The following is a 20,183-nucleotide window of genomic DNA, read 5'->3' as shown; positions in this document are numbered from 1 at the left end:
GACACGTGCTGCCTTTGTTCCCGCCGCTGCCGGCCGCCGGGGAGGGGGGGGGGTTTCTGCCCCCCTCTCGCTACGCGCGTTCCCCTAATTCCAGATCAACGCCGCCGCTGGGGTAGGTTTGGGAAACCCAGGCCCGAAAGGAACGGAAGGCGTGGGCCACTCCACCAACCAACCGGCGACCCCACACCATGGCGGACAGGGCCTGAGGCCCCTTGATGGGCCGCTGCCCTACAGGCTGTCCTAAACCCATCACAGATTGGACCGCGAACCTTCCACACCCTCCTGATCTGTTAAAACCTGAAGGACCTGTGCCTCCAACCAACCACCCCCGCGATTTGTTTTCCATTTTAAATATATGCAACTTGAAAACATACCATTAAAGTTCTTCTTTTCCCTTCACAGGCACGAATCCAGATCCTTCACAGTTCACTTATTATTCACTCATTTTAGTTAGGTTCCGGAGATTGATTCGAACCTGACAAATGGGAGATAATTACATGCTCTGGCCCTAAAATGAGGCAGCGTTCTGGAGAAGGGACTCACCCTCAGTTCCTGACTGCGCCTGCACCCTAGGCTGTCGTCTGTGCACCACTTCTGCCAACCGTGCTAGTGGGACAGAAAAGAAATCTGATTTAACTCGGATCAAGGCTGCCAGAGTTAGAAAGTGCTAGTTTATGTACACGCAGAGATTTCTCGGGCAACGGTCACAATCGAAAGCTGTTAGGGCCCCTGCCCGCCCTCAAGTGGAACGTGCGGGGCTCTGCTCCAATGGGCTCCCTTCTCCGCAGCCGAGCCCACCCTCAGCAGCTGTTTTAGCTCAACAAGCCCCTTCTGAATGCCCAGCTACAGCTGTCTTAGTGTTTTCTGTTGTTAGAACACAAGACCAGACCCAGGGTAACCTATACAGAAAATAGGTGTGTTTTGTTCAGTTTGCTGGATCGCCCTTGCTGGACCGCCCAGATCCTACAGCAGGATACGCTCAGGTGAGGGTTTCGCCTCATGGCAGAAAGGAGCAAGTGCAAGCATGGACATGTGGAAGAGGACAGGCGCCAGGCTTTATAACCACCCCTCTCGACAACCACCCACTCTGGTCGAAGTGCACTAAATCCTTCACGAGGTGGAGCCTCTCTGACTGAAATACCCCTTAAAGGTCCCACATTGCTCAACAAAACTTTGGGGACACGCCTCCTGAGCGCTGGTGGGCATAAAGCATGTTGAAGCCACACACACAACCCAACCTGCTCTTCAAATGGAGCTGTCCTTACCCCTCCTTCAAGAAGCATGCAGCAATCTAGGTTGTTCAGGTCCCCTGGCTCACTGGGTAATCCAGGCTGTTCTGAAACTGGAAAGCTGAATGCTGGCTTCTTCCTCCAGCCCTTAGTGGAGGCCCAGCCACATACGGTCTTATGCTCCCCTGCAGATTCTAGTGTTGAGCAAGTATGCTTCCCATTTCCCGAATTAAAGCCAGATCCCTAAACCTGTAATCCGTGCCTTAGCAAAACCTGAGCCCAGTGACCTGTACCTGAATCCATTTCTAGCTATTTGAGTTCATGGTGGGCAATACCACGCCACCTCATTCCACCACCCTCAGCCACAGCAGCACACATTTACACAGGTCTTTTCCAACCCACCTCCACTCCAATGTCTTGCCTTTGTCCAGCCAGCCATTCCCTACGGTGTGTTTTTGTTTTTTTGAGACAGGGCCTCACTATGTAGTTGAGACTGACCTAGAATTATGTGGCCCAGGCTAGTCTCGAACTCACAGCCATCCTCCTGCTTCAGCCTCCCGAGTGCTGGGGGTTACAAGCATGCACCACCATACCGGGCCCTAGCTCTTTCCAGAAGAGCTCTCTACAAGCCAGGTGTGGTGGCGCACATCTGTAATCCCAGCACTCAAAAATTCAGGGCCAGCCTGAATTGACTCCAAAAAAAAAAATCTCTACAGATGACTCCAACTTCTCACACTTGTCCGCAGCAAACTGGTGTTTGCAACAGAGCAGGAATGGGATGGCACTGCCAGCCTACTTGTTATGACTGAGGGAAGGTTGTCAGGAAACCCTACCCACCCAGTCTGTGCCTGTTAAGCCTGTTTCAAGATGGCAACTGTTCTGCTCATTTAATTTACCACTGCCTCCCTACCTCCAGTTCCCATCACTGAGACAATCAGGAAACAGAAAGGGCAACAATCTGCCTAAAACGACCCAGAAGGCAGATCCAACTGAGTGACACAGGCTGTTTTCTTTCCAATTCTCTTCACCAGACAACTGCAGGGAATATCTCCACTTTCCCGTCCTGTCATCCCACTTACCCATGTGCCTATCCCTAGCTGCTCCCTTGGCTGGGTCCGGGCACCTCTGCTACCCCACAGGAACTTCCACTCTGCATAACCCACTTCCTATGCCACTGAGAAAGGCAAACCAAGGCAGCCACCAGCCCCTGCTTTCATAAAGGTTTTCAAATGAAGCCAGGCTGAGTCCTGGATCCTGAAGTCTTTGTTTCAGGGATCGCAGAGCAACATCTAGTGGCCCTTCAGGGCAGCACAGATTATGTAACTCCAGCACACAGCAGAGAACCACAGCAGCACACACCAGGAACCCTTGCCCCATGAAGGTTAGGTCCCCTCAGTGTGACCTGGGCCAGCTGGGCGCCAGCCCCACCTAGAGAGCTTATGTGAGTAATGGGAGGGGAGAGAGACAGTGGCCTAGAGCAGAGCTGGCCAGCACATGTATAGTGTGAGCCTTGGTTACACACCAGAGCTAATCTGCATTTTCCACTGGCCAATTGAAAGAAAAGTAAAAAGAAACAGGTGACTTTTAACAATACTTTATTTAACCCAATATACCCAAAATATTTCAACACACATATAAAAAAGTTATTGAGATACTATACATTCTTTTTGTCATATTAAGTCTTCAAGGTCTGGTTTGGGTTTAGACTTGCAGCACATGAGTTTTAACTAGCCATATCCTGAGGGCAGGCCAGAAGCACATGGCCACTGGCTGTATGCCAGAAGTCATCAGAAGGCGAGGAAAGCACAGCAAAGAGCCTGAGGGTTAGGAAACCCTCTCCTCTACTCCAGCTCTATGTCCCTGGAATATTTTTAAAAGTTCTTTACAGAAGCAAAACTTTCTCTAGGAGTATTTCCCTTTCAAATACTCCCTACTCATTCAGACTAGCTGTCTGCCCCTCTCTTCCTCCTCTCACCTTCTAATAAATTTTTAAAAATGAAAACAAAAAAACAACTTTCTCCAAAGTAAAATTACACACAGAAACTGAGACTAGAAAAAGTGGAGAGGAGCTGGCAGGCCCCAGAACCCCTCAGAAGAACCACCCCTGGAGTCAGAGGGCACTGTGAAATCCACTTTTGAAAATTCCCAAAAGAAACTAAACTTAGCTGAACATCAGGACTAACACTTACGACCCTCATATCACAATCACCTGCCATGGAGACGTCATTCTCAGCACACAGGTGAAGAAACAGGCTAGAGCTCACCCCCAAACCCATGTGTCCTCACTGGACCCAGTGCCTTGGAAAAATGAGATACCCAAATTCCACTTCTCATTTCAGACCTCACAGATCAGTTTCCTGCCCAAACCCCTCCAAATCTAGATTCCAAATGTGGTGAAAGAACCCCGAGTTGGGCTCCACAGAGTTGTTTGAACTTGCTTGTAAACCCTCTAGCACCCAAGAAAGGACACCTTTTGAAAAAAAAATATTTTTATTGGAACTCATCTGAACATCAGATATACCTGGTGTTGGTTAGCAAGAACCGTTTGTACATTTGATATTGATGGTGCCAAAACCAAAACAGTGACTGGACATGATGGGGAAAGAAGATGCTGAGAACAAAAACCTGATTTTGGAGAGGAAAATGAAAGCCAGTCAGATTCAGTGAAGATGCAAAACCTGGTACAACAAAAATCCTTTTACAAAATATAAATTTATTACGAAAACCTGGAAGGATAATCTGAGAAAGGCAAAAGAAAACGAAGCCAGCAGGAAGGAGGTATGAGGAGGAGGAGAGGAAAAGAAAAACAGACAAAAAAGAGACAACAGAAAAAATACAGGTGAACAGAGCGGAAGTGCAGAAAGCTCATCTGCCCAAATGGCATTAAAGCCTCACTATGTAATTGCATCAGAAAACAAAGCATGCTGAGATACAGTGCTCTACCTCCCATCCATTTGAGTTCTAAGAGGTAAATAAAGACACTCCCTGGGAAGGGGACATGAGGTTGCTCAAAAATTCAACAAGGAAAAAAAAAAACACACACACACCCCAGTCTTGTTTCCGATGTTCACTGTTTTAGAAAGGAATAAATCCATCCGACAGCAGGAGAGAAGGAGTGGGAGAGGGAGAGAAGCTGATGGAATTCAGACATCCCAACTCCTCTGAAGGGGGGAGGAGAGGAGATGGTCTCCTGGCTGAGAGGAGAGAGAAAGAACAGCAGAGGAGAGAGGGAGGCAGTTAAAACACTGACATCTAATCTAGTTACTGTGTTAAAAAAAAAAAAGCCACATGCACAACAGGCCCCCTGGGGGCTGAGGGCCCACACTGCTCCCTGTGGCCATGGTGGCACCAGCTCCTGATCTTGTCCTCTCCTTTGCAGGCCAGAGTGGAGCCGTGCAGCTGCTGCTGCTGCTGCTGCTGCTGCTGCTGTGGCTGTGGCGGCGGTGGCAGCGGCGGCTGTGGGACCTTCAGCTCTTCTGTGGGAGCCGTGTCAGGAGGGAGAGGGACAGGCAGACAGGCCGAATGGCAGGGGAGAGAACACCAAAACGCCTCATTTCAAATAAAAAGAAAACAGCAGTCTATACACAGTTGTTGTTTTGGTTCAGTACAAACAGAATAAAAAGTCATTGCTTTTGATGGTCAGCAAACACCCAATTCTGAAGAGGAGAGGTGACGCCCAACGGGTGGATCAGGACCCCGTGGTGGTGCCTGGCTTTGCAGCCCTCTCCCAGGAGGCAGAGAGCACAGCTTTAGGTAGTGTAAGCCTTTGTTCCTTTTATTTTAAATTTTTTTTTTTTTTTTTTTTTTTTTTTTTTTTTTTTTTTTTTTTTTAAAGCAATTTCCCCACTCCCAAGTTGGGCCAGTAAAGATTACATGAAAACTGGCACACCGATTGGCTGGAATACAGATGCACCAAATGAGGATTTAAAAACTTTCCAAGCGAAAAGTAGAACAAAAAGAAAAAAGAAACTCCTAGCACTTTCCCCCAAGGTTTCACTCTCCCGCCACACACACTCTCCAAAGAACCGCTACAGATCCAACTCTGCAAGAGAAGACAGGGCAGTGTCAATCGGAAAGCCGCGAGGACACCAGGAGGAGGCTTTCAGTCTTGTAGGCAGAAGACAGCGCTGCCCGGTCCTGGGTCCCAGAGCTGGCACTCACCTATGTCAATTTCTTGGCTTTGTTATAGAGGGAATCCACTACTTTACTCATGTTCTGAATTGTTTCCAAAGCAGCTTCATAAGTTTTATCTACTGGGGGTTCATCAAATATAATCAGGACACCCTCACCCTGGTCCAAAATCCCTGTAAGAAATACAAGGGCAATCCACGTAAAAGAAGAGATTAGACATAAAAGCAACTGTTAAGCAGCTAACTCCCTACCTGCCTTACTTTCTTTAGAAAAGGAAATAAAACTTGTCTTCTTTTTCTCTCTGCACATGTTTAGTACACTGTTTTCTTAAAAAACAGGCTCTCACTGGGCTGGGGATTTAGCTCAGTGATTCTGCTGCCTGTCTCCCAAGCGCAAGGACCCGAGTTTGATCCCTGGTACCAAAAAAAAAAAAAAAAAAAAAAAAAACCCAAAAAACAAAAAAAAAGAGGCTCTCACCATGTAGTTAAGGTTGGCCTTGAACTCTCTAGGTAGCTGAGGCTTATCCTGAACTTTTGGAGATCCTCCTGCCTCCCACAGGTGTGCGCTGCCACGTGGCTTAGCACACTCTTATCATGGGGAAGAGGGATCAGAATCCCATGGAACCATCATGAGAAATAAACAAAATGTCTTCTTTAAAAATTTACCTCTTCAGGCATCCCATTACCACCTGCCCCCTGCCTGTGTCGCTGTTACTCACCATGAAACTTCTTGTCAAGAATCATCTGTGATAATTTCCTTTCCACATCAGCCTAAAATCAAAGCACATGATTAAAGGGACAGTATCCATTAGGCAGGGAGCACCTGAATAAATGGCTCTGTAGAAAGGTCTCAAGCAAATGCTTTGAAAGCAAAATAGCAACAATGTAACTCCAGCTCCGAGGCCACCATTCCCCTCCCAGAAGCTTGGGAGCTCCATAAGCCCATCAGGTACAACTGCCAGCCCTTCCCACTCCCTGCCCACCTCCCTCTTCCCCCAGAGGGCCTCAGAACTCCTTACCTTAGAGAGTTTGATGAGGCTAGATATATGTTCAATCTGAAAGGAAAGGCAGAGAGACACCAACACTGCAAGTTTTACTTTTGCCTCCAATATCAGGGGGCAGGGGGTAGCACTATGTCCCTGAACCTGCTGACTGTCTCATCTCTAAAGAGCTGTACTCTCTCTGTCCACGCTTAGGTCTTCTGTGTTCTCCATTTGTCTGCCTTTCCTCACTAAAGACGATACATTCCCCTGCCCTTCATACTCAGGACAGAAAATGTTTACCACATGCACAGTAACTAGGAAAGCAAGGAAGAGACTGCACTCAACACAAACAGGCCATCAAACAAAGTTGCACACAAGGGTATCACACAAGGGTACCCCACAGGCACCCTTCTCTTCCACTCATTTCCCATCAAGGGCTCCCACTCTGTGTGGCTTCCCGCCCATCAGGCACTCCCTTGACATCTGTTTTGCAAAAAGGTGGAAAGGGAAGTGGCTCTAGTAGTGAAAATGCACAGCCAGAAACAGCTTGAGTCCCCAGAAGGACTCTTACCTGTACTCGGGAAAAGGGCTCAATGACTCGGATCAGATTCTGTTCCAGTAAGTTATCATACAACTTGGCCAAGTGTGTGCTGATGATTGGGTCATCCCGGAGCTCTGCTCTGTAATCTGTCAAGGCCTGCAAAACAGCCGGCAGCAGAGATTGGCATAAAGACACTAAAGGCACACTCCTAGCTCCCTGAGTAGTCTGCTAGTCTGCTGACCCTTGTAACTACATAGTTAAGTTATGCAAGATTTGGAGTGAGAAAAGAGAAGCCATGACAGAGAGCATAGGAAAAGAAATGTCAGCCAGGCACGGTGGTACAAACCTACAATCCTAGCACTCAAGAGGCTGAGGGAAGATGGGGAGTTTGAGACCAGCTTGGGTTACATAACAAAATCCTGTTGGGAAAAAACAGAAAAGAAAAACAAGACGAAAAAGAAGAAGAGAACAGACAAGAGACTAGATGAGAAGAGAAAAAAAGAAATGTTAAGAACTAAAAGGTAGAGCCACCATCCATCTGCGCCAAGAACCTCGCATCAACAATTCATAACGAGGCCAGGGACTTAGCTCAACGGTGCCATGCCTGCCTCGCAAGCACAAGGTCCTGAATTTGATCCAATTCACAACCACAAGACCCAGCTCCACTGGTAAATCAGCTTAACTAGAGAAGCATGTATTTTTAAAATTCTGGGGTTAAACAAGGTGTGGTGGCACACACCTATAATCCCAGCACTCAGGAGGCTGAGGCAGGAGAATTGCTATGAGTTCAAGGCTAGCTTGAACTACAGCTTGTCTCAAAAAATAAAAACAAATTCTGAGGTTAAACAATAGCTAACATGACTAGCTCCTTGGAGTTTTGAAAGGAATTATCAGTATACTATAACTCTGCAGTTATAAGAAAAGTGATTTTGTTTGGCCTAGTATTTCCCAAATATCTGGTCACAGAGCCTTGCTTCTGAGGAACCAAGGAAAATAAAAGGTTCCATCAAACACACCAAATTTGGGGCTAAAATCATCTAGACTGTTTACTCATGTGTGTAATGTATTTACCTTTAGTAACAGTCTAAATATACCAGCTTCATGTTAGCTATGCTATACAGTGTTAAAAGAAGTAATAAATCATGCCAAGGAGCAAGAAGAATCAGCAAGGATCTACTTAGATGATGAATCTTGGGGATGGTGAGACCCACATGGTCCAGTCTCCATCCATATGGCTTTTCTTTTTGGATCTAGGTTTTGTTTAAATTGGTCACTATACTGAGAATAAGAGGAGAGATGTTCAGAAAAGAATATATACAAACCGCATCCTAAAGATTAGACAAGTGTTTCCCTTTTGAAACTTCTCAAATAATGAACAACAAAAAAGGCAGAAGAGTCAAGGAAAGCTCAAAATATCACCTGAGGAAGTTTCATTCAGGCCAAATGGGCATCAGGGCACATCTCAATGATTCACAAAGAAGGGGCCGCCCTGGCCTTTCTGGTGCTGAAGGGATACCTCTGACAGTGCTGTGGGGCATAAGCACTAGGCCCCAAGTCAGACCACGATATAAATTACTGCATGATTCTTCTTGGCATGCTCCTGACACCCAGTTCCCTCAACCACAAATGAAGACAACAGCTTTGTCATTAAAAAAAGGGTAACACAAAGAACTTTTTCAAACAGGAGAGTATTACATATAATAAGTAACCTAGCCAGGCGTGGTGGCTCACACCTGTAATCCCAGCACTTAGGAGGCTGAGGCAGGAGGATCACTGTGAGCTCCAAACCAGCCTGGGCTACACAGTGAGTACCAGGTCAGTCTCAACTACATAATGAGACCCTGTCTCAAAAAAATAAATAATAAATAAATAAATAATAATAATATGTAACCTAGATCAACTCAACAATTTCACTGTATGAAAGTGTTTATTGCCTGATTTTGATACATCCCTGAGTGAAGGATAGGATAGATGGGATCAATGGGTGCTGTCTTTGCAGCTTTTTATGAAACTATACATACCAGGGATGGAACTCGTATCCTTGTGCTTGCAGGGCAGGCGGCAGAACCACTTAGCTAAATCCTCAGCCTAAAACCATAAATTTCTTTAAATGTCCTTCTCCACCCATTCCACACCAACCCACTACCATGCTCACCTTTTCAAAATCCGCCAACGATCTGTTCTTGCTAGCCTGAGCCACACATTTTAATGCTTCTGTCTGAGATTAAAGAAACAAATCATGAAAGTGATCTATTCTGCATGCTCACACCTAAAAAGTCTCATAAACAGTATGTTATGTCCATATAACTTCTGGTATAAGGAAGAACCCACCCCACCATCATTCTTCATCAGAGGCCTGGGAAGAAAAGGTAGAAGTATTAAACATCATTTTGTTTTTTTGTTTGTTTGTTTTGTTACGGAGGATCAAACTCAGGAAGTTTGCAAGGCAGGCAGTGGAACCACTGAGCTAAATCCCAGGCCCAAACATCATTTTGTATGTACTTTAAAATATGAAATGAATTTAATACTAGGAAATGTAAGTTTTCCAAAAAGATACACTCAAGCTGGGTGTGGTGGCACATGCCTATAATCCCAACCTTTGGGAGCCTGAGGCAGGAGAATCACTGTGAGTTCAAGGCCAACCTGGGCTATGCAGTGAGTGCAAGTCCAGCCTGAACTACACAGCAAGACACTGTCTCAAAAAACCAAAAAGATACACCCTGCTGAACATGAAGGCACAGGTTTCTAATCCCAGCACTTGGGAGGCTAAGGAGGATCTCAAATTGGAGGCCAGCCTGGGATACCAGCGAGTTCAAAACCAGCCTGGACTACTCAGTGAGACCGTTTCAAAACCGAAATTAAAACCAAACAAGTACAAGCACAAGGACCCAAGTTCAATCCTCAATACCAAAAAAATAAATAAATAAAAATAAAACCAAACAAGTAAACAAAAGACCCTGACTTAGCATTCTCTAGAGATGGTGAGAAAAAAGGTAAAACTGACAAGAAAACCGCTACTGTTTTCCCCTTTCTCCAAGACGTTTTTCCATACCCATCCAACTCCTTTCTGACCTCAGATTGATTAAATCTGTGCTTTTTTTTTTTTTTGAGACGAAGTCTCACTATATGTTGCTCAGACTGGCCTTGAACTTAACAGGGATCCTTCTGCCTCAGGTTCTCAAGTGCTGGGGTTGCAGGCGCAATACCTGTGCTTTTATCACGACTCATCCTATGTTTGACACAGGCACTGAACAAGGCCTACTTTTGTTAGCGTTCAGACATTAATGTTCTACATATTACATTTAAGTGATAAACCTACAGAGTGCCAAAGGTATAATCAATCAATGGCTAAGAACAACTTCTAACCTCATTAAAAATGACATCTGCCCAAACTATCAAGTCTCCATTCAGCTGTAACACCCACCTTTCTAGATCAACTGACTCCTACTTGAAAGCTGTCATTAAGGTACAAAGGAGCAGAAAGAGATCCTCAGGCTAAGATAGGATTGCTGTGAGTTCAAGGCCAGCCTGGGCTACAGTCAAGAGCTTCTCTATGTCAGCCTACATACTAGGTAAAAATGGTATGTCTGATACAGCAGACTAACCAATGCTGCAGGGCTATGATGAACAGACTGTATCCAGCATTTGTCCTACAGATAGAACAAATGTCATAATGAGGGAAGCCTGGAATTTATGACCAGAGTCCAAAGTATGGCTTGAACATTTATAACCCACCTGACCTTGTCCTGGACAGCTGGCCTACCTCCTCTAGTTCTTGTGAGAGCAGGACACCTTTTGTAGTAATAACCAGTATTCTTGAGGTGCAAGCTAGGAGCTGACTTAAAATCTTTGCTGATGAATAGCAAATAAGGGCCACTTATGGAGAAGAAATCATCTAATGTGGCCATTCCAACAAAGATATACAGATGCTCCTCATTTAATGACTGAGTTAAGGTTGACAATAGCTTGTTAGACGAATTGGTTACTAAATGAGGAATTGTATATGGTATATACAATTTCAAAACAAATAGTCAAAGGAAAACTCCAATTTGACTTTGCTTTTACTCACAAACTCAATGCAGTACTGTGATATATAACAACATAAAACTACATTACAGTATTATACAGTACAATCAGCAAAAACTACAGTACTGCATAAAGGTATACTGCACTAAAAAAAAAAAAACAGAACTGCACCCCCCAAAAAATGGGTTGGAAATCTGAACAATGCACCTCAGTTTTAAATCCAAACAGTCATTAAACAGGAAGGTTGTTAAAAGAGGAATGCTGCTGGGCGTGGTGTCGCACACCTGTAATGCCAGCACTCAGGAGGCTGAGGCAGGAGGATTTCTCCAAGTTTGAGACCAGCCTGGGCTACATAGTGAGTTCCAGATCAGTCTCAACTATATAGTGAGACTCTGTCTCAAAATTAAACCATTTCGGTATCAGATTCCACCAGGGAGAGCAACCCAGAGGCCGGGCACCTCGGAGAAGAACGCTGCATCAGCTCCGCTTGGGGTGGGGTAGGATTTAGCTCAGCAGTTCCTCCGCCTGCCTTACAAGGGCAAAGACGTGAGCTCAATCCAGGGTACCAAAAATAAATAAATAAATATAAATAAATAAACATACAAACAAACCAAAAAAAAGAGGAACGCCTGTTACCTGTTATGAGGTGGCCAAGGTGCCTGTTTAGAAATAATTGCTTTTGGGGGGGGGGGACGACTAACCATCAAGGGCCTTCTTACACCACACCCACAATTCAAGACATCAATAGAAAGGTACCTAGGTGGTTTAAAATCTGGTTTCTGGGGCTGGGGATTTAGCTCAGTGGTACTATTGCCTACCTTGCAAGTGGCAAGGTCCCAAAAAAATTAATTAATTAATTAATTAAATAAATGAAATCTGGCTACTGCACCAAGTAATCCAACCTCCCTAAAGCACACAGGTACCAGATCTAAATAGGCTCCTGACTCCGAGGGTCCAAGATGTCATATCCTGCATATATTAAATTTGCGAGTCAGATTCACGGGAGACAGATCTTCTGGTCCAAGCTAAATGTAAAGTAAATCACTGCAAATGTTACAGTTTAGTTCTTTGAGTCCCTAAAACCATTTGATGTCCACAGGAGCACCAAACACCGACTTTCAAGGCTAAGAATTTAACAAATACAGGAAATTAGTCTCTCCTCTTCAGAACTGGGTATTTGCCGACCATCAAAAGCAATGTATTTCTGCTGGGGATTTAGCTCAGTGGTTCTGCCGCCTGCCTCACAAACCCAAGGTCCCGAATGCAATCCCTGGTACCAAAAAGAAAAGTTCTTCCAATAAAAGCAATGTATTTTTGTAATGAACCAAAACAAACTGTGTATATAGACTGCTGTTTTCTTTTTCATTTGAAATGAGGCAGAAAGCAGTAGCTAGGGGCAGCAGAGAGTGAAACGTTGACCCAAAGAGCACTGGTCTCATCAAATAGCATGAATCTGACATGTCAGTCTCAGAGTGACTAGAATTGTAGTCAAGGTGTTCCCTACCTGTCTCCCTGCATACCGAAGTGCAAGCTTCCCACTCACCAAAGCCTGGACATCTTCTGGTCTAGAAAAAAACACATCTTTGGTCAGTCATTCCAAGATGCTATGATTCTAACCAGAATTCCACTGTGAAGCCCACACACATAGAAAATCAGCCTCAACTCCTAACTATATGACCCTTTCTTTGCAGAAGCTGGGCTTGCTTCACTGTGGGCCAAAGTTCAGCAACAAAAAGTAGAAAAATTCCAATACTAAAAAAAAAAAAAATCTAGCGCCAGGGCTTTGGCTCAGTGGTTCTGCCACCTGCCTCGGAAGCGCAAGGGACTGAGTTCGATCCCTGATACCAAAAAAAAAAGTCTAAGCCGGGAGCGGTGATACAAGCCTATAATCACAGCACTCTGGGAGGCTGAGGCAAGAGAATCACAACTTCAAGCCCAGTCTGGGCAACTTAAGAGACTTAGCAAGACCCTATCACAAAATAAAAATAAAAAATAAGTCAGAAGGCTTAGGCAGGAGCACTCCTGTGAGTTCAAGGCCAGCCTGGGCTACATAGTGAGTTTGCGGTCAGCTTGAACTACACAGCAAGACTCTGTCTCGAAAACACATCTAAATAAATAAAAACAAAATAAAAAGGGCTGGGGAGATAACTCAGTGCAAAGGCTTTGTGGTTCAATCACTAGTACCATTCTGTCTCGAAAACACATCTAAATAAATAAAAACAAAATAAAAAGGGCTGGGGAGATAACTCAGTGCAAAGGCTTTGTGGTTCAATCTATAGTACCACACACACACACACAAAAATTATCTAGTGGGGGCACACACCTGTAATCTCAGCTACTTGAGAGGCTGAGGCAAGAGGATCATAAGTTCAAGGCCAGCCTGGGCAACTTAGCAAGACCCTGTCTCAAAATAAAAAATTAAAAGGGTGGGAGATATAGCCCAGTGGCAAAGTGCCCCTGGATTCAATACCTAGTACCAAAAAGACAGACAAGAAGGAAAGGGGACAGGTGGGGAGGGGAGAGAGAGGAGGGAGAAAGGAGGGAAATAGGGAGGGAAAGACAAGGGGGTAGGGAGGGAAGATAAGCAAGCTGGCTAACTAAATCTACCAAAATCAAATAGACTCAACAAGCAAAACAGTAAGTACAAGTCCTCTGTGTAATCCAAAAAGATTCAAAGAGCCCCAGTCAATATTTAATTCATTCCCAATAGACCGCGGATGATTCTATAGACTATAAAAGGTCTGCTATACTTTCTATTGTTCACTCTTCAAACACCTTGTTAGGCCTACCCTCTGCATTCTGAGTGGCCCAGGCAGCTGGCACTTTTTCCTGACCTCTATCCTGAGTTCAGAACTTATAAGGACAGAATATTTGAAGAGTGAAGAAAATTCTGCAAGAGGGGTTAGGAAGGGGATTTCTAAAATCTGTTTCCTTGTGTGAAAGACATCAAGCATAAGTGCTGTCACACCAAAATCCTCCCTACCACTTTAACCATCAGAGGTTACTGCTTCTGTTTCATCTGTAACTGGTCAAACTCCCTACCTGAGCCATCTCTGCTATGGCACACAGACTTAGTTGAAGGACTAGAGTTCATATATTTGAGAATTAACGTGCACGTACGTGTTGAGCATGATTTTGCACAGCAACATGTACTTCAGAGATGTGATGGCCTTGGGACTATCGATGGAGTCATAACCCTCAAAAGCCTCATAGAAGTATGAGTATGCAGTTTTCCAGTCCTTTTCCTCTGCTGCATGGATGATACCTGGACATCAAAGAGAAGAAAGCAAAAACTATACAGAACCATAAAAGATTGGAGCTGCAAAGGGCTTAGAAATCTACTACAACCATTTCAGCTTACTGATGAGGTCAAGAGAATAAAGGAGCTACCTAAAGTCACAGCCAGGCAGTGAGAACTGAGATCAGTAAGGTCATCCAGCTCTCTGGCCTTTCAGCTCAATGCCATACTGTCATATTAAATTCCCAAATACATTAGAAAGGGAACCCTAAAAACTACATAGTATACCATTCTCCCATGCTCCTTACCACCATCTTAGTCCACATACAGTATCTTTTAGAGTGAATGAAAAAAAAAAATGTTTAAGCTTGGATAACATCACCTGCATAGGTCAGGCTAATGACCCAAAATCCCTAGACCGTTGGGATTAGCTGTTTTCATCACATCAACTACTTCAAGACAGCTTTCTAAACATCACTTTTATACTGAGGCAGCTCTCCTGAGAGGGAAACAACCCAACAACTTTTATCTTCATTTTAAGTACTTCTCATTTATGAATGTGCTTTTGCCGATATATAATCAGTGTAGAAGTTTCACATGATGCCAAATCCATAAGCCTAATTGTACATGGCTAAGCAGTAATTCACCTCACCAGTCCTCAACTGTTTACAAATTGGGTTGCTCCCAATAAGCTTAACTTTGATTGAACCTGCCATTACTTCCAACTTAGGCTATCACCTGAGAAAACACAAAAATTAGTTCTTTCCAGCTTTAGAGGTAACTGGAATAAGCCCCTGCATATTAGTTCTAATTCTGTCCTAGACCCTTATATACTCCATCCATTTGTTTACCACAGACCACCTACCATGTTCACAGAAAGGTACATGTAGAAAATGCTTAGAGCACTGCAGTGAGAGGATGAAGCTGCTCACACACGCTCCTAAGTAATCCATGTCTTAGCGCACCTTTGACCCACCTGCAGTGAACCTGTGCTGCATGGCATTCCAGCTAGGAACTTCTGACTTAACTGCTTACTAAATTAAACCCTTTTACTCTACCCAAAAAGCCTCCCACTTTGAAGTTGGAAAAACCAAATCCTTTTTCTACTACTGTTCTTAACTAGAGACCTAAAAGACAATGTGTCCTCTGCAGCCAAGGAAAGCACCCTAAAAAACCAAGCTATTAATGCCGCCAAACTAAATGAAATACATCCCTTTTCCCCATACCTCCCAGAAGAGGGAGGATAGAATAGGCTACACCCAAAATAAGCTTGGTTGGAAAATAAATAAAAAGGCAAGATAAGGTCCAAGAGCTGGTATACTGCTTCCTCAAACAGATTAGTAAATATGAGTCACATTAGCAGTAGGACTATTATGGTTGGCACATGACATTTAATTATAAAAACAAAAACTAAGCCAGACATGATGGTGCGTACCTCTCTGCAACCCCCACTTGACAAGCTGTTGTAGGAAGATTTTGATTTCAAGGACAGTCTGGGCTACATAGTGAGAATCTGTCCCAGAGCACCAAACCAAATGGGGGGACTGTCACTCATTAAACACAAAGATTAATGAGAGCCTGACACCTGCCAAAGGCTGATACATACAGAAGACATAAATATGGATAAGGCCCTCACAGAGCTCACAGTTGATGAGTAAGATGGTTAAACAGAAATAAGGAGATTAGTATCATAATGTATCAAAAAGAATGTAATTTGGGGCTGGGCTAGGGATGTAACTCAGTGACAAGAGCACTTGCCTGTCTGTGAGGCCCTGGGTTTGAAACCTAGGGCTATCAAAAAAAGAAAAAATAAACTGCGCGTGGTGGCACACACCTATAATCCCAGCACTCGGAGGCAGAGGCAGGAGGATCACTGTGAGTTCAAAAGCAGCCTGGGCTACATAATGAGTTCCAGATCAGTCTCAACTACACAGTGAGATCCTGTCTCAAAAAACCAAAAAAAACAAAAAACATACTTTTGGTAGGTAAGTCTAAAATTAAAGAAAGTACAAGAAGGGTTTACAGAAGAGATGTGAGCTGGATCCAGAAGGATACACAAGCATTTGCCAGGGACAGGATGAAAGGGAAATTCTTTTTTTTTTGGTTTTTTGAGACAGGGTCTCACTATGGAGTTGAGACTGACCTAGAACTCACTATGTAGCCCAGGATAGTCTCGAACTCACAGGATCCTCCTGCCCCAACCTCCCGAGTGCTGGGATTACAGGCGTGCACCACCATGCCCAGCATGAAAGGGAAATTCTTAATAGAAAAGTCAAATGTACAAAACAGAGAAGTAGGATATAACAGAGAATGTGAAGCAATTTGGTGACTAGAACTGAAAACCAAAGGGAAAGGAGAAAAGGAAAAGATGTCTTCTTTTTGGGTGCCACAGTAAGGTAACATTTAACATGGGGACAGTAGGGAACTACTGGAGAATTATAAACAAAGGAATCACAAGATCAAATCTACGTTTCCGAAAAACAACAGGAGAGCCAGAATCAAAAGATGGACAGGAAAAAGTAGGTACGGAAAGCCAGACCAGTAAAAGACCATACAAGTAGGGCAGGCCTTAATTAAATTAGAACAGTAGCTTGTAGAAATGGAAAAGAAAGGGCAGATCTAAGAACAGATTCAATGTGACTTGGGAACTGATTGACAATGAGAGATGAAAATGAGGAAGAAGTCAGTTACTCCAAAGACAAAAGCTTGAGCAACTAAGTCAGTAATTAGGGAGCCTAAGGCAGAATGATTGCAAGTTTGAGGCCAGCCTGGGAAACTTAGTGGGGCTGTCTCAAAAAAAACAAAACAAAACAAAAAAACAAAGCAAGCTGTAGGGAGGTCGCCCAATGGTAGAATGCCTGCCTAGCACGCACAAATCCCCAGTACACAATAATAATAATATTATTATTTACTCCTGACAAAGGCATAAAATGTACAAACTAAAACATCACAAGAGACTAAATAACAAATGTATAGTTTTTCATACGTTGAAACTGAGATATCTATGGACTAGCCCAGTATATATGTCCTTTAAATAGCTGGAAATCTAAATCTGAAAGCTGGGAAAAAGGGAAGCGACTGAAGATCCAAATGAGACAGGACTAGGAATTTAGTTCAGTGGCACCACACCTGCCTCGCAAGTGCAAGGTCCTGAGTTTGTTCCCTAGTAACAAAGAAGCACACCCACAGTTAATCACTTACCAGTTTACCCTGAGCATCATTTAGGCAGTGCGTTTGTTTATGTACTGGCTGTCCTGAGTGTAGCTTAGGCAGATGTCATTTCAACCAGTCCAATCTTGTTTGCACAAGATACACTCTTTTATGTTTACTTTGTTGTTGTTATTGTTGTTTCTGAGACAGGGTCTCACTACATAGTTCATCCTGGCCTTGAACTCACTATGCAGCCCAGGCTAGCCTCAAACTCACTGATCCTCCTGCCTCAGCCTCCCAAGTGCTGGGATTACAGGTGTGCACCACCACGCTTTCCTTTTCATTTAGAATGTTGTGTTCACTTTTGATGTTTGTTTCTAGTGAAATCTAATAAGTTACAGCTATTTTCTTTTACTAATTCATGTTTATTTTATTTGTGAAAAATAACCTATAATTTTCTACTACCATCTATAAAAAACTTTTTTTTTTTTGGTACCAGGGATTGAACTCGGGCCTTTGCACTTGCACTTACAAGGCAGGAGGTGGAACCACTGAGCCAAATCCCTGGCCCCCTAAAAAACTTTTCATAAGTATATTAAATATAATTTTTATACTCCTCCAGTATTTGATGATAGCCTTTTTTTTTTTAGTACCAGAGATCAAACTCAGGACCTTGTGCTTGCAAAGCAGGCGTGACAACACTGAGCTAAATCCTGGGCCCTCAGTGATATTCTTTAACAATATAAAATGGACATGTTTGGGACACTGAGACTTAACAGGAAAGTTGTGCCAAAAGAAAAAACTGGAAAGGGAGAAATGTTAACACATCAGAAAGGAAAAATATGTGCTATGAAATGGAAAAAGAATTAATTTCCTTACTGTCAACTTTTAATAGCGAAGACAGAACTTGAAAGAAAATACTAAAAAAAATTTCAAGTGTGGTCAATGATTATAATAGTTCTATGGGTGGGTGTTTACAGAGTTGACCAACATTTTAACAAGCTACCCTGTAATCAAAAAGCTAAGAAAAAATATTACTATAAAATATTTATGCACCTTCTGGATTAAAAAATAGAGAATTCATTTGTTATTTATTCAAAGGGGGGTTCAAAAAGTCATTTACAGGAGCCAGGCGTGGTGGCACATGCCTGTAATCCCAGCACTCAGGAGGCTGAGGCAGAAGGACTGCCATGAGTTTGAGGCCAGCCTGAACTACAGAGTGAGATCTTATCTTAAAAAACAAAAAGGTCGGGGCCGGGGATTTAGCTCAGCGGTTCGGTGGCCTGCCTTGCAAGCGCAAGGACCCAAGTTCAATCCCTGGTACCAAAAAAAACACAAAAAACAAAAAGGTCATTTACAATTTAGATTAAGTCTAATAGACCAAATAACTGAAAAATACAGGATACCAAAACATCAAGACAGACACCTACCATGGACATCTTCATTATTACATTTAGTGGGTAGACATTTTATTGAAATTATATCACCCACAGGAAAAAAGGAAAGGTCAACACAACAATGCAAAGTGTGTTGTTCAAAGAAAGACAATAATGCAAAAAGAATTCAGAAACATAATGTTACGCTGTGTATTAAATGTTTTAAGATATACCATACACAGAAAAATGACTGAATAAATTTAATAAATTATTTTTATATTTCCTATGGTATTATCTTATAAAAGCTAACAAAAATATGAAATTTTTGGTTATCCTGTATTTAAATAATTGGACTAAGTGGTTAAGTGGCTATCAGAAGTAAAGGAACAGGGGCCCGGGAATTAGCTCAGTGGTTCCGCCGCCATCTGCTTTGCAAGCACAAGGACCCAAGTTCGATCCCCATACCATAAATAAATAAATAAATAAATAAATAAATAAATAAATAAATAAGTAAGTAAGTAAGTAAGTAAGTAAGTAAAGGAACAGTAACCAGTGGCCACAAATATGAGGGGGAACTAAGGGGAGACGGTAACATCAAGTAAGCTTATGGCATTTGATAGGGTTGTATTTCTCCCAAAGTCATACATTTGTTTAGGTTGGTTAGTTGGCTGGCTGATTAGATGAGGTCTCATTGTGTAGCCTAGGCTGATTTCTAACTCACAATCCTTCTACTTCAAACTCCCAAGTAAGTGTGCAGAATATAGGTACACACTACCACACCTGACCAAAGGAGGTTGTAAGGGAGCTACTGATGTGTTTGTTCAGTACTAGGAATTGAATCCAGGGCCTTGTTAGCTACATTTCTATCCCTTTTTAAAATTTTAAGACAGGGTCTCACTAAATCATTTAAATTGTCTTGGCTGGGATTAAACTTGTAATCTTCCTGCCCCAGCTTCCTAGAGCGCTGAAATTACAAGAATGCACCACCACAGCTCCTTATTGACTTTCAAAGAATCAACAGACACAAAGAAAGGCTACTGTTTCAAATTTTTAAAAAAGAGAAGACAGAAACTTAAAAAGGAAAAAAAGCTGTGGCTTTTGAGCCAGGGCATTTCAAAGACTGAGACATATCTGAGTACGGATGAAGACTGAAGACTGGATTAAATACAGAGACAGGAGGGTGAAATAAGGGTGAAAGTAGACAGGGTCACAAATTCTATAAAGAGGATTCACATTTAAAATGTCTCCTAATAGGCTGGATTTAGTTCAGTGTTGCCACCATCTGCCTCAAAAGCATACAGTCCCGAGTTCAATCTCTGGTACAAACAAAATAAAATATGCCCTACGAAAAATAGGATACAAGTTCACTTTTTGAGCATGAAATTAGGGAAAAACAGAGTAGTGGCTGGCCAGGGAATTAGCTCAGTGGTGCTGCCTCCTGTCTCACAAGCACAAGGTCCCAAGTTCAATTCCCAGTTCCAAAAAAAAAAAAAAAAAAAAAAAGGAGAGG

General features: G+C 43.2%; 1 protein-coding gene across 1 annotated transcript in view; it reads right to left on the bottom strand.

Moving 5' to 3' along the window:
- Nucleotides 1-4,500: 4,500 nt before the first annotated feature.
- Psmd11 (proteasome 26S subunit, non-ATPase 11) overlaps nucleotides 4,501-20,183 on the bottom strand; it is a 44,176-nt gene continuing 28,493 nt past the window's right edge. Inside the window, exons 8-15 of the mRNA XM_033763094.1 lie at nucleotides 14,030-14,174; nucleotides 12,414-12,474; nucleotides 9,039-9,101; nucleotides 6,914-7,039; nucleotides 6,379-6,414; nucleotides 6,079-6,130; nucleotides 5,391-5,533; nucleotides 4,501-5,271 (exon numbers count right to left, since the gene is read on the bottom strand). Coding sequence (XP_033618985.1) covers nucleotides 5,391-5,533; nucleotides 6,079-6,130; nucleotides 6,379-6,414; nucleotides 6,914-7,039; nucleotides 9,039-9,101; nucleotides 12,414-12,474; nucleotides 14,030-14,174 — 626 coding nt within the window. The 3' untranslated portion in view covers nucleotides 4,501-5,271. The remainder of the gene's footprint in view (nucleotides 5,272-5,390; nucleotides 5,534-6,078; nucleotides 6,131-6,378; nucleotides 6,415-6,913; nucleotides 7,040-9,038; nucleotides 9,102-12,413; nucleotides 12,475-14,029; nucleotides 14,175-20,183) is intronic.

This window comes from Fukomys damarensis, unplaced genomic scaffold (assembly GCF_012274545.1).
Source record: "Fukomys damarensis isolate Sample0158 unplaced genomic scaffold, DMR_v1.0_HiC HiC_scaffold_13, whole genome shotgun sequence".
NCBI classification, from domain to species: Eukaryota; Metazoa; Chordata; class Mammalia; order Rodentia; family Bathyergidae; genus Fukomys; species Fukomys damarensis.
Note: the sequence above shows the minus strand (reverse complement) of the source record. Positions and strands in the feature narration are given on the sequence as shown.